This window comes from Microtus pennsylvanicus, chromosome 6 (genome assembly GCF_037038515.1).
Source record: "Microtus pennsylvanicus isolate mMicPen1 chromosome 6, mMicPen1.hap1, whole genome shotgun sequence".
In the NCBI taxonomy this organism is placed as follows: Eukaryota; Metazoa; Chordata; class Mammalia; order Rodentia; family Cricetidae; genus Microtus; species Microtus pennsylvanicus.
Window position 1 is genome coordinate 44,370,463 of NC_134584.1, and position 13,355 is coordinate 44,383,817.

At 38.3% G+C, this 13,355-nt stretch overlaps 1 protein-coding gene across 11 annotated transcripts in view; it reads left to right on the plus strand.

Annotated features, from left to right (window-relative positions):
* Ipo11 (importin 11) overlaps positions 1–13,355 on the plus strand; it is a 159,543-nt gene that overhangs the window by 13,860 nt on the left and 132,328 nt on the right. For all 11 annotated transcript variants that reach the window (XM_075976109.1, XM_075976114.1, XM_075976117.1 and 8 more), the window contains 2 exons: positions 4,230–4,302; positions 6,884–7,087. In XM_075976109.1, the coding sequence (XP_075832224.1) occupies positions 4,230–4,302; positions 6,884–7,087 (277 nt within the window). The remainder of the gene's footprint in view (positions 1–4,229; positions 4,303–6,883; positions 7,088–13,355) is intronic.

A 13,355-nucleotide genomic window follows, 5' to 3' on the forward strand; every position in this document is an offset into this window, starting at 1 on the left:
TTTTATCTGCAGATTTGAAGCTCTTCAAAGTTTGTACTTTTACTGTTAACTTGGTAAAATTTTTATTCTGACCATTATCTTCATATGATGAAAATCACCTGACTTAAGCTTATACATTATTTTCATATATCATTCAGTTTAACTGGGTCATAGGTAGATGCTATTAGTTTCAATTTGGGATGTAGTCTGAATTAATTTTAACTGGAGTGTTTTACAGGTTTGCTAATAAGACTTGGTTGTGGTTCCCAGTGCATATGTGAAGTAGGTATAGTACCACACACTCTTTTCCACCGTAGTACACTGGTAACTTTTTACACATCAAACACTTTTCCCTCTTCTTAGTTTAATTTTTTTTTTCAAATTCACATTATTATTATTATTTTAAAGTCTATCTAACTGCAGGCTACTGTCAAATTCCTCTTCTAAGTGCTAAGATTGTAGACATTTGCCACCATAGCTGTATCATGGACTTCGTATGTAGATCTGCTTTGGGATTCCTGTTTGGTGCCACCAGGCTTTTTGTCTTTCTTTTAATTACTGCTCTTTTTTTAAAAAGTAATATTTGATGTGTTTCCTATTTTTGGATCTGATTTAATGTTCTCATACTAGCTTGTTGAAATGGAAACAGATAAATTGATATTCAGTCTCCAAAAAGTTAATAGAACTTTTTGTTTGTTTTTGGTTTTTCGAGACAGGGTTTCTCTGTAGCTTTGGAGCCAGTCCTGGAACTTATAATTCTAGCACTTGGGAGGTTGACAATAGGATTTAAGTTCAAGGCCTTCTGGACTTCATAGTAAGTTTTAGGTCAGCCTTGCCTATATATTAAAACCCTGTGTCAAAACAAAACAACAGGGGGCTGGAGAGATGGCTCAGCAGTTAAGAGCATTGCCTGCTCTTCCAAAGGTCCTTCCTGAGTTCAATTCTCAGCAACCAAATGTAGCTCACAACCATCTGAAATGAGGTCTTGTGCTCTCTTCTGTCCTGTAGGCATACATGCAGACAGAATATTGTGTACATAATAAGTAAATAATATTAAAAAAAACCCAAAACAACAAAAAGAAAAACACCAGTATCAGAATAGAGCTTATCAATGCAAAATGATTTTTGTCTTAATGTGATTAAATTTACAAAGACTATAGTATTTCCAAATAAAGTTGTACTCAAAGATATTTGACTTAGAGAACTTGAATATTTTATTTTGTGGGATATAATTTAGCTCATAATATATGCTTTGCTTAAAATTTATTTAAAATGTATTTATTAATGTGTGCCTCATGCCTGATCTGTGGTTGTGCACATTTCATTGTCTGCTTGTGGAGATCAGAGGTTAGCATTGTGGAGCTGTTCTCTCCTCCCACCTTTTTCTGGGTTTCGAGAAATCAGACTTGTCAGACTTTGTAGTAATATGAGCAGCGGGGCTGCGTCCCCAGCACCCTGGCCGCCTGGTTAGCTTATGCTCTGAAATAACAACACACAAACTGTATTCTTTTAACACTGCTTGGCCCATTAGCTCTAGCCCTTACTGGCTAATTCTGATATCCCGATCAACCCATTTCTAATAAACTGTAGCACCGGTCTTATCGGGAAAGATTTAGCATGTCTGACCTGGCGGCTTGCTTCATTGCGTGGTTCTGCCCGGGAGAGGGGAGGATGGCCTCTGCTCCAGAGAGCAGAGCTGTCGAGTCTGAGCTCACTTCCTCTTCCTCCCAGCATTCTGTTCTGTTTACTCCACCCAGCTATGTTTTAACCAAGCAGTTTCTTTATTGCTTAACCAATGAAATCAACAGATTGATATATGACACTCCCACATCAAGACTTGAGTGGTGTTTACCCACTGTGGCATCTTGTTGGTCCTAAAAGTTTTTTTTTTTTGAGACAGGGTTTCTCTGTAGGTTTGGTGTCTGTCCCGGAACTAGCTCTTGTAGTCCAGGCTGGCCTCGAACTCCCAGAGATTCGCCTGCCTCTGCCTCCTGAGTACAGAGATTAAAGGCGTGCGCCACCACCGCCCGGCTTCCTAAAAGTTTTTTAAAGTTGTATAAATATTTGTGGTTAATCTTTCTGAAGTCATAATAGACACACTGTCATAGGTAGAATGGGAACCAGTAAAATGAAGATTAAATTTTAATTTAAAAGTAGGTAATATAGGTTTGAGTGGTGGTGTTGCACACTTTTAATTCCAGCACTTGGGAGTCAGAGACAGGTGGATCTCTGTGAGCTTGAGGCTAGCCTGGTCTACAGAGCTAGTTCCAGGACGGGCTCCAAAGCGACAGAGAAACCCTGTCTCAGAATACCAAAGGGGAAAAAAAAAGATAGCATAAAAGCCGGACATGTGTAATGGTGGTATTATGTAACATGAATGGGGGCCAGGCCTGTTTGTTTGTTGTCCAGTCTGTAACATGGAGGGCTGCCTGACTTGTTTGTTGTTGTTTTCTGCCCAGTTTCCCAGCTGTTAGTCCCAGAGAAAAATCACACAGAGATCTCTTAAGTTATAAGGCTGATTGGCCCATTAGCTCTAGCCTCTCACAGGCTAACTCTCACATCTTGATTAACCCATTTTTCTGATCTATGTTAGCCATGTGGCTCAGTACCTTTCTGCAGTGGGGCAGATGACATCCTGCTGCTTCGGTGGTCTGGGCAGGAGTGGGAGGAATCAACTTCCTCCTTCCCAGAATTATCCTCTTCTCATTACATCATTTCTACTTCCTGTCTGGTTTTGCCACCTATATTTCCTGCCTGGCCAATCAGTGTTTATTTATAAAATGATTGACAGAATACAGATAATTCTCCCGCACCAGTATTACACATTTGTTATAAAACTTGAAGCAGGAGGATTTTGAGCCTGAGGACAGTTTGGGCAATGTAATAAGACCCAGTCTCAAAACCAGATGAGCACAAATAACAATAAAAAAAGTCAAAATACTGAAACACTGTAAAATTCGGTAATATATAAGTTCTATAGTAACTTCTCTATTTAGCTCTATAGTTTCTTTGTATGTAGTAAATTATTTTTAGTGTTATGTGTATCCTTTGCAAAGATGTAAAATAGAAGACTAAATTGATCTATTATCTACCTCATCTCATCTCATCTCATCTATCTAATCTATCTTTCTGGCTGGCCGGCCTGGAACTCATTACATAGATCAGGCTAGTCTCAAATTCAGAAATTGTCTTGCATCTGTCTCTACAGTGCTAGGATTAAGGGTGCTCACTAGGATGCACAGCCAACTTATTTTTCTAGTTTTTTAAAAAACCATTTATTTATTTGTGTATGCGTGTACACTTATGTATTGCTTTTTGAATGCTGTGGTGCACATGTGGAGATGGAGGACAATTTGTAATAGTTTTTTCCTTTTACCATGTGAATCTGTGTTGTCAAGCTTGGTGGCAAGTGTCTTTTCCTGTTGACTGGTCGCACCAGCTATTTAAATTGAGTTTTTTGTTTGTTTTTTTTTTTCAAGACAGAGTTTCTCTGTAGCTTTGGTGCTTGTCCTGGAACTACCTATTGTAGACCAGGCTAGCATCGAACTCACAGAGATCTGCCTGCCTCTGCCTCCCGAGTGCTGGGATTAAAGGCGTGCACCACCACCGCCAAGCTTATATTGAGTTTTAGAAGAGTCTTCTAACAAATATTCTTTGATTTTGAATTTCTTTACCTGCAAATTTAAACTTTTTTTTAAATTTTTTTTTCAAATTTAAACTTTTATTTCTTATTTTATATGTCTGGGTATTTTTCCTGCTTGCATGTATTTCTGTGTACCATGTATGTTCTTAGTGCCTGCAGAGACCAGAAGAAAGTATCAGATCTAATGAAATTGGATACAGATGCCAAGGAGCTGTTGTGTAGGTTCTGGAAATTGAACCTGGTCCTTTGGAGAAGCAGGCAGTGCTTTTAAACAACGAGCCTTCTCTCCAGTTCCTACTTGTAAAATTTTATAGAAAGAATTTATGACAGAAGCCAGAAGTGTGTTACTGTTAATTCTTTTTTGTAGATAGCTGGTTTTATATCAGTAAAGATGAGCATCAACATATTGCATTATTATTATGGATTTGTTACTGTATTGTACTTTTTGTTTATTCACTTCTGAAGAAGGTTTAGGCTTCTCGCTTGAAGTGTGCCAGCATTTAAATAATGGGAGAAAAGAACTGCTATGAATTTTATCAATATAGCAGTTCTTTTCTCCTTCACTACTGGGTGACATTTTCTTGATAATAAATTTACTTTTTTACAGTGCTCTCTCAGAAGAGGAGAAGTCAACATTGCGTGCAGGACTCATCACCAACTTTAATGAACCAATAAATCAGGTCAGTGACAAAATGAAGAAATGAAAGCTGGGAATGTCCTCCCCTTCCTTTTTTTTTCTTTCTTGTTTTGTTTTTCTTTCTTCTTATTTTTCTTCTTTTTTTTGGACATAGGGTCTCTCTGTGAATTCCTGTCTGTCCTAGAACTCAATACTTAGACCAGGCTGGCATAGAACTCACAGAGATCCACTTCTATCTCTTGGAGTTCTGGGATTAAAGGAGTGTATCACCAAACAAATTTTGTTTTCGGATTAAAAGTAAAATCCTAGCTGCATATGGTGGTGCACACCTAGATTGCTGGCATACAGGAGGTTAAGGCAGGGGGATCAGAAATTCATCTTTAGCCACATGGCAAATTGGAGACCATCCTGAGCTACATAAAATTATGTTTTCATGCCTCTCCCTCCTGCCAAGAAGTTTAAGAGTCACTTAACTCATTGCTTCTGTTTGTGATGCTTATACACAGCTTCTCTGCAGACTTAGACTTTGAGCTGTTAAGATTATGGTTAGATTTGACAGTTAATGACAAAATTCATGTTACTTTGCAGTATAGTTTATACTTTTTAACTTCCTTAGGGCTTTTTTTTTTTTTTTTTTTTTTTTTTTTGGTTTTTCGAGACAGGGTTTCTCTGTGGCTTTGGAGCCTGTCCTGGAACTAGCTCTGTAGACCAGGCTGGTCTCGAACTCACAGAGATCCACCTGCCTCTGCCTCCCGAGTGCTGGGATTAAAGGCGTGCGCCACCACCGCCCGGCTCCTTAGGGCTTTTTTGTTTGTGTGATTTTTGTTTTTGTTTTTTTGAGACAGGATTTCTCTGTAAAACAATCCTGGCTGTTATGGAACTTGCATTGTAGACCAGGCTGACTCGAACTCACAGAGATCCTCCTGCCTCTACCTCCCGAATGCCGGGATTAAAGGCATGTACCACCATCGCCTGGCAACTTCCTTAGTTTTTAAGACAGTATTTAATGGAAATCTTAAAATAATTGCCCTTTCTCTATTTCTTAAAAGGTTTTTTGTTTTTGTTTTGTTTTGTTTTGTTTGTCTTAGGGAAGGAATGTTTGAGAAAGGTTCTCATACGGATCCCAGGCTGGCTTCTGCTTGAAGTCATCCTGCCTCAGATTTCCAAGTGCTGGGATTACCTGGTTATTGTGGTCTTACTCTCTATAAATTTGATTTAATACACTGTTTGTTACATGCCTAAAACATGGGGGTATTAGACACCAACAATTAATTTTAACAATTCAATGAACTACTTCTTTATTTTGAAGACCACAGGATTGACTTTAGATTTCTGTATGCATCACATTTTCAACTCCCAGTACCTTGTAGCACATAAATCAGAGATTATATGGTTTTACTTCGGTTTTCTCCCAGTGTGAAACTTTCTTCTAAGAGTAAATTAAATTTTGTGTACAGGTACAAAGTTCTTAAGTATTTCTAAAGTAATACTATTTATTATATTTGATGTGAAAATTTTGAATACTGTATCTAGCTGTATTTCTAATGTAGTTTTATTATGGCCTATTAAGTTAGCAGTTTTTAACCTGTGGGTTGTGACCCCTTGGGGTTAGAATATCCCTTTCACGGGGGTCGCTTAAGACCATCGGAAAACATTGATATTTATTGTGTGATTCATAACAGTAGCAAAGTTACAGTTATGAAGTAGCAATGAAAATCATTTAATGTTTGGAGGTCACCACAACTTGAAGAACTATATTCAAGGGTACATCACCAGGAAGGTTGAGAACCACTGCAGTAAGTGGCATCTAGTTTATGATTCCTTTCAAAGAAGATGAGGATAAGGGAGAGTGGTGCTGTTTACTGGAGGCGGTGGAAGGGTCTGAGGATAAAAACGGATCTTTGTCCTCAAGTATCTAGTATCTGATGATGCTCCCTTCTATTCTTCAGGCAGTGCTGCTTAAATGTGTGGACAAAGAACGGGCTTATACTGCTACAGTTTAAGAACTCAGAAGAGCGTATCTGTTGAGAGTGATTGTATTCGAAATTAAAACCAGGACTTTAAAAGAATTAGTGAATTTAAAAATAAACCATACTTAGTATAAATAATAATTTTTGGAAATGAGCAATAGCTATTCTCAGAATAAGAAACATTTAGTGAGAAGAGTAACTTTTTTCTCTTGAGTGTCTAGTATTGAAATGAGAGCTTAAATTTCCACATACGCTTTTTCATGTACTCAATTTGATATGTTATTTTTGCAAAAGTTACACAAACAAAATCTACCTTTCTGGGGATGGTGACACTCACCTATAATCTCAATACTTTACAGACTGAGGCAGGTTGTAAGTTTGAGGCCATTTTGAGTTACATGCCACCCCACCAACAAAACTCAAGAGAGATTTTAAAAAAAAGGCTTACCAATGTGTAATTAGAAATGTTTCATAGATCTTAGAGTCTGTGAACTGTACTTTGAGGACCATTGTCCTAAGTAGTTTAGTGTGATTTTAATCATATTTGTTAAACATAGTTAATTCCTAAGAGGTACTTTTAAAACATGAGTGTATTTTTATCCCTTGCCTTGACTTTATAATTATTTCTGATTATTACTTTTTTTTTTCCTTTAGATTGCAACTCAGATTGCAGTACTGATTGCCAAAGTTGCTCGATTGGATTGTCCTAGACAATGGCCTGAGCTGATCCCCACTCTGGTAGAGTCTGTGAAGGTCCAGGATGATCTTCGACAGCACAGGGCACTACTTACTTTCTACCATGTTACCAAGACACTGGCGTCAAAACGCCTGGCTGCTGACAGAAAACTGTTTTATGATGTAAGTTATAATTACATTTGATTATGAAAATAATGCTACTTGTATAAAGATGACTGTCATATTACATGTATTGCTGTTTTTGGAAAGATCATGAATTCTTTCTCATCTTTAAACTGCAGTGGTATGATTAGAAAGATGACTTAGGTGTCAGGGAGGAGGTTTGCTAGATAGGAAACAGTTTGAAAGCAAAGAAATTGGTTTGAGATAGTCAGTGTGGTTCAGATGTGATAATAAATCTCTTCAGGAAAGCAGTGGTAAAGGGAACAGCTACAGAGTTGAAGTTCAGGAATTAAGATTGGCATGTTCCGACCGTTGGTGATGGGAAGTAGAGATGTAACTGAAGGATTATTGTATTAGTTACTTTTCTTGTCATAGTGATGAAATGCTCGACAGAAACAACTCAAGGGAGGAGTTCTTTTGGCTCTTGGTTTCAGTCCATCATGGCAGGAAAGGCACCAGAGTGGATGTTGGCAGGCATATGTAGTTTATTCAGGCTCTTCAGACCTTGATGGGTCAGGAAGTGGAGCTCAGGCTAGTCCCCACCCTACTGACTCTACTAGCCTGTCCACAGTCCCAAAGGCTCTAAAACTTTGCAAAGTATAGTACCATTAGCTATAGATCAAGTATTCATCTTTTCATTTTTATTTTTTATTTTTTAATTTTTGTTTTAGACATGGTCTCTTGTAGTCCAGGCTGGCCTCAAACTTTTTGTGTAGTTGAGGAAGACCGAATTCCTCCATCTCCCAAGTGCTAGGGTTACAGATGTGCACACCACACCCAGCTGGTTTATCTGCATAGTTGAGCCAGTCCGTAGGGCACAGTGCATTCAGACTGTATCAGGTTTGTTAGTCTTTACCAAGTATTACTTTCTCTACTGTTCTTGGTATGGTTTTGGATCTGACTGTTTTTTGACCTTTCAAAATAACACTTTTATATTGTTGATGGTGACATTTAGATTGTACTAAATGATACCACTGAATTTTCAGGTATTTGTTTTGGTGTTCTTGCTTACCTTTGGTAGTTATGAAAAATAGCACATAATTAAAAAATTTATGATAGGACTCATAAAACTAGGGAATTTTTAGGGAGTTTTTAGGGAGTTGTTTGTTTGAGCCATTCCTTTTTCTTGTCTTGGTGTATTGTATTGCACAGGCTTTTCCCTGAACAGTTAGAGGGTTTCTTCCACTTCTTCATTTAGTGTGCGGTGTTAAGCTCCTTTCCCAGAACTTCTGACAGTTCCTTTTCCTCCTGCTTAAGCTCTAGGGTATAGATGCACTTGCATCCATGCTTTTGTTCCTCTTCCTCTGTGGGTTTAAAATAAAGGATGTTTTGGCAGAGCTCTAAACCAGAACACCTGACTGAGTCTAAGAGTTGTAAAGTTGAGATGCTTTATTTATTCCTAAAGGAGAAACCTAGCTGTACATGGGAAGGGATAATTGAAGAGCTGGCAGCTTGTGGAAAATAGGCCGTTTAATTGAGGGAGTCCAGAGACGAGAGTTTCAGAAGAGAATCTTTGTGAAGCCTTTTTCTTCCACAGAAAGCTAATCTTTTGTCGCTGAAGACTTTGTTTTGTTGTTGGTGCCCAGGGGAGTGCCTCTTTTTTGAGGATAGTTTAGGGAAATGGGAAGAGTGAAGCAGGTATTTTGGGGCTGTTTCAAAAACCCTTGTTCAATACATTCATTTTTGACAGGTGCAGTGGTGTGTATAGATAATTTCAGTTACATACCGGCTAAGGGCCAAGAGTTGCTTGAGACTAGGAGTTGTAGACTGCTCTAGACAACACAACAACATAATAAAAATGAAACAGCAGCTGCTGCTACAACAAATCCACATTAATTTTCAGTCTTTCAGTAACAGATGAGGTTTTAGAACAGTACTTTTGGGATTCTTACTCTTGAGGTTGTGGCGTACAAATCTTGGGTTATGACATTTTCCTTCTCTTCTTGCCCTCCCCCTTCTCCTCTATTTCTACTTTCCCTTCTTTCCTAGCTCAGCCTGCTTTAGACATGTTAAACAGCCAAGGGTGATTTTAACTCCTGTTCTTGTCTCTACCTCCCAAATGCTAGGGTTATATGCATGTTGCACCATGCTGGTCTTCCTAGATAGTAATTCTTAGAAAGTTTAAGCTAGGATTCCTTTTTATTATCTTTATTACTAACTATTGCTTTAAATACCCTATCATGTTATTCTAAGAATGTTGTATAAAAGAAATTCTTTTTGATAATCATAGGTTTGGTTACTTTGCTGTTCTTTTTCATGTTAGTTTGATTTCTGTTATTTTATTTTAAAACTATTTTATAGGTTTATTTTTATTGAACATGTATGAGTGTTTTGCCTACATGTATGTATGTGCATCATGTGTTTGCCCAATGTTCTTGGAAGTCAGAATTGGACACCAAATCCATTGGAATTATAGTTAACAGATGGTTTTGAACTACATGAGCTATGGAAATCGAGCCTGGGTTCTCTCCAAGAGCAAATTCTCTTAACTACTGAGTCATCTGGCCTACAGAGCTTCATTTTGTAGCCTTGGTTGGTCTGGAACTCACTATGTAGGTAGAGCTGGCCTCAGACTCACAGAGAACCACCTGTCTCTGCCTCCCGAGTGCTGGGATTAAAGGCATGCACTGCAACTCCCAGTTGTTCTTGCTTTATTTCTAGTATTCAGAATTAAAGTAATGGACAGTTTATCTACTCAGATCTTTCTTTGAATTTCCTTACCTTTATTCCCACTTCTAACGTTTTAAACTTTGACTTGCTTTTCTATGAAAAATTTTCTCAGAGTCAGATGTGTAGAACATTCTGGGCTACAGCTGACCTTTATTAAATATTACCCATCAATAAAAGTATGAATTGTTTTGGCTTTTTAAAACTATAGTTTCTCCTTATATGTTGCTTTGATTTTCAGATACTTGTTTTTAGTTAAGGCAGCCTCTTAAGTCTTTTGGTTGATCTTCATCTAGTGTGGTTTGAATTCCTTTATTGTCTGAAATGCAGGTGTCTACCTAGCCTCTGATACTAAACCTGCTGGACTATTTATCACATTGTGATGAATGTTCACTTAATTTTCTCAGATCACTGCAGTGTTACTTTTGTTGTAGTTGTGCTAATTAGCCTAGAAAACTGGACATGGTGGTTGGTGCTCAGTAACTGTTAAATGAACAATTAGGCTGAGGATATAGCACAGCAATCGAGCGCTTACTAGCAAGTACAAGGATCTGGATTCTGTTCCCAGCATTACAAAAACAAAGCGTCCCAAAAATAATAGAAGAGTCATGCTTAGAAATTACCATGTTTAAGATGGGCATGGTGGCATATGCTTTTAGTTCCAGCACATGAGAGAGACAGAGGCTAGTGGATCTCTGTAAGTTTGAGGTCAGTCTAGCTTCCTTGTGAGTTCCTAGCCAGCTAGGCCATGTAATAAGACTGTGTCTACAAAACAAAATAAAATAAAAGTATAAAACAAAGTATAAAACAAAAATTTTATAGAAAGTTTTTTTTTTTGAAGAATGCCTAGAGCTAGAAATATTTTGGAGAAAGTTGACTAGCACCTCTCATTGTGTACTAGATTAGCTGAATCTACAGACACAGACTGTCTGTAAGCAGTAGGTGGCAGGAAAGGATCCAGCCTTGTGGCATTGAGGGACAAGATAGCTGTTGCAGCTCACTAGGAAGACAACAGTGAAGAGTGGATTTGCTAGTTAGCGCTCCTCATCTTATTTTGGTAACCTACAGTACAGAAACTCTTCCTCTGATAATGCTTACTAGAACAACAAGATAGTCTTCAAGTAGCACTTTAGTTTCCTATCTATCTATCTATCTATCTATCTATCTATCTATCTATCTATCTATCTATCTATCTATCTATCTATCTATCTATCTAGACAGGGTTTGTCTGGATAACAAACAGTAGCCCTGGCAGTCCTGAAACTTGTTTGGCTTCAAACTCAACAGAGATCCACCTGCCTCCGCTTCCCGGGTACTGGGATTAAAGATGTGTGCCACCTATGAAAACTAGTCTTCAAGGAGGAGGCTTTAGAGTCAGATCCTGCTCAGGTCCTCTGGGTTTTATGTTTGAAGTGCATATTGTCTTCAGTGTTAGAAACTTGTCTTTAACCCATGGAGGCAACCAGCTATTGGCATGTTCTAATGCCACCTCTGCTCTTTTGAGACAGGGTCTCATGTAGCTTTGGCTGGCCCTAAACTTGGTATGTAGTATAGGACGATCACCCCCCTCCCCCCATACACACCCAATATAGCTGTCTTGGAACTCACTGGATAGACCAGGCTAATCTTGTGCTAACAAAGATCCATCTGTTTCTATCTCTTGAGTGTGGGGATTAAAGACCCAGTCTCATAGCTGGCTCTTGTTTTCTTTTAAGATTTATTTATCATTTATTTTATTATTATTATTTTATTTATTTATTTATAGAGTCAGGGTGATCTATTAGTTCTAGGGCAGCCTGGTCTACATATCAAGTTCCAGAACAGAAAGACTGCAATAGTCAGATTGTCCCAACTCCCCCTAAAATTTTTATTTTTATTTTATCCATATGAGTGTTTGACTACATGTATGTGTGTATATGGCTTGTGTTTCTGGTATCCAAGGAGATAAGAAGAGGGTGTTAGATCCCCTGGAAACTGAGTTATAAATGGTTATGAGTTACCATGTGTGTGCTAGGTGCCAAAAATGGGTCCTCTGAAAGAGCAGCAAGTGTTGTTTATTGCAGGGTGATCTCTCCAGCTCATGACCAACTCTTGAGCTTCCTGTCTCTACTCTCCAAGTACTGGGATTATTACAGGCTTGTGCCGTCATACTTGGGTTCTATCTTCCTATTTGTCTATTATAAAAACTGTTCTTTGATCATTTAATGTATCACATCTAAGGAAAGTAAAAAAAAATACTCCTGTCTTATTTAATTATTCTCTTCTCAAAGATATTTTTCCAAGATTACTTTAAGCCTGTAAGTGCACTATCTCAGAATCTTCTAATTAGTTTAGAAGAGTAGCATTCACTCCTGTCTTTTTTCTCCTTTGCATGCTGTTGCTTGAAGGAACTAGTCTTCCTGTTTGTGTCCAACCTTCTGTGCTTGTTGACTTGCTTTTTGCTGATTAGTTTCAGGTGATAGTGTCTTGGGTTTTACAATCTGTTGCATCACTATTAGTTATGAGTTCCATGACTTTAATACTTTATTGCTAACTTTTCCTAATAGGAATTCTGAGGACAGTGAACCTGAGTATTTAAGAATACTTGAAATGCAAAAACGAGTTAAGCTTACTATAATGGCTCACTTTCATGTTGAAAGGAGTTAAGTGTGTGCGTCTCAGCTAAATTCACCAAATTGTCAGTGGGTGGCACTCTGTCTTCTGTTTAGAAAGAAAACCTAACCAGTTGGAGTTTGGGCCAATCAGTTCTCAAGAGTGTTTTATTATATAGTTTTTTTGTGTAGTGTTTTACTGAACATCCTTTCCTTGCTGCATTTTTTAGAAAAAAATGTGGAAGAAATATTTTTATTCCTCCTACTTGGTTTACTTCATTGCCTTTTCTTTTCCATCTGAGCCTTTATAAGCAGACATCAATTGATGGCTCTGGTGCAAATGAAGTTTATGAATAGCTTGTGGATATGATAGTGGGCAGTGGTTCCTTTCTTTAAGTCTTCCCTTGTTTTACAGTAGGACTAAGAAATTGTGGAAAATGTCTGAAATGCTTGTCAAAGACAGTCATCGTGAAACTGACTTTATCCAGAAGGAGCTACTAGAGGAGGGCTTGCAGTTAGGAAGAGAGGTTGGGTGGCACAACGCTGAATGTAAGAAAATGGGAGTTTATAGTCAAAGAATCAGGAGAGGGTGGGGAAGGTGGGAGTGGCTGGCAGGTTACTAGGAGGAAATGTCCAGGGTAAGGGGCAGTTTCTGTTTAAAGTGACCTAACAGGATTCTGCTTCTGTAGGCAAGCTAGGATGATGAGATACCATTGGGTTTGTAGAGGTAAGGCGCCTAACCAGGTACCCAGAGTGACTGAGATGTGGATGGGAGAGGAGCTTTGACTGGCCGTAGTTCATACCTCATTACCAAAGGGATTTAGGAGAATCTGACTGAAGTTTAATCAAGGAAAAGCTGTTTGTCAAAGAGAGCTAGGATTGCTTCTGCACTGTAATCATCTGTTTCTGTTGTGCTTTAGATTAGCCTAAAACTCTTACATTGGAGCCTTAGTGCATGTCTGATGCCCTTACTCAGGTACTGTGCTCCAGATCTGAACGAGGAAACAAGG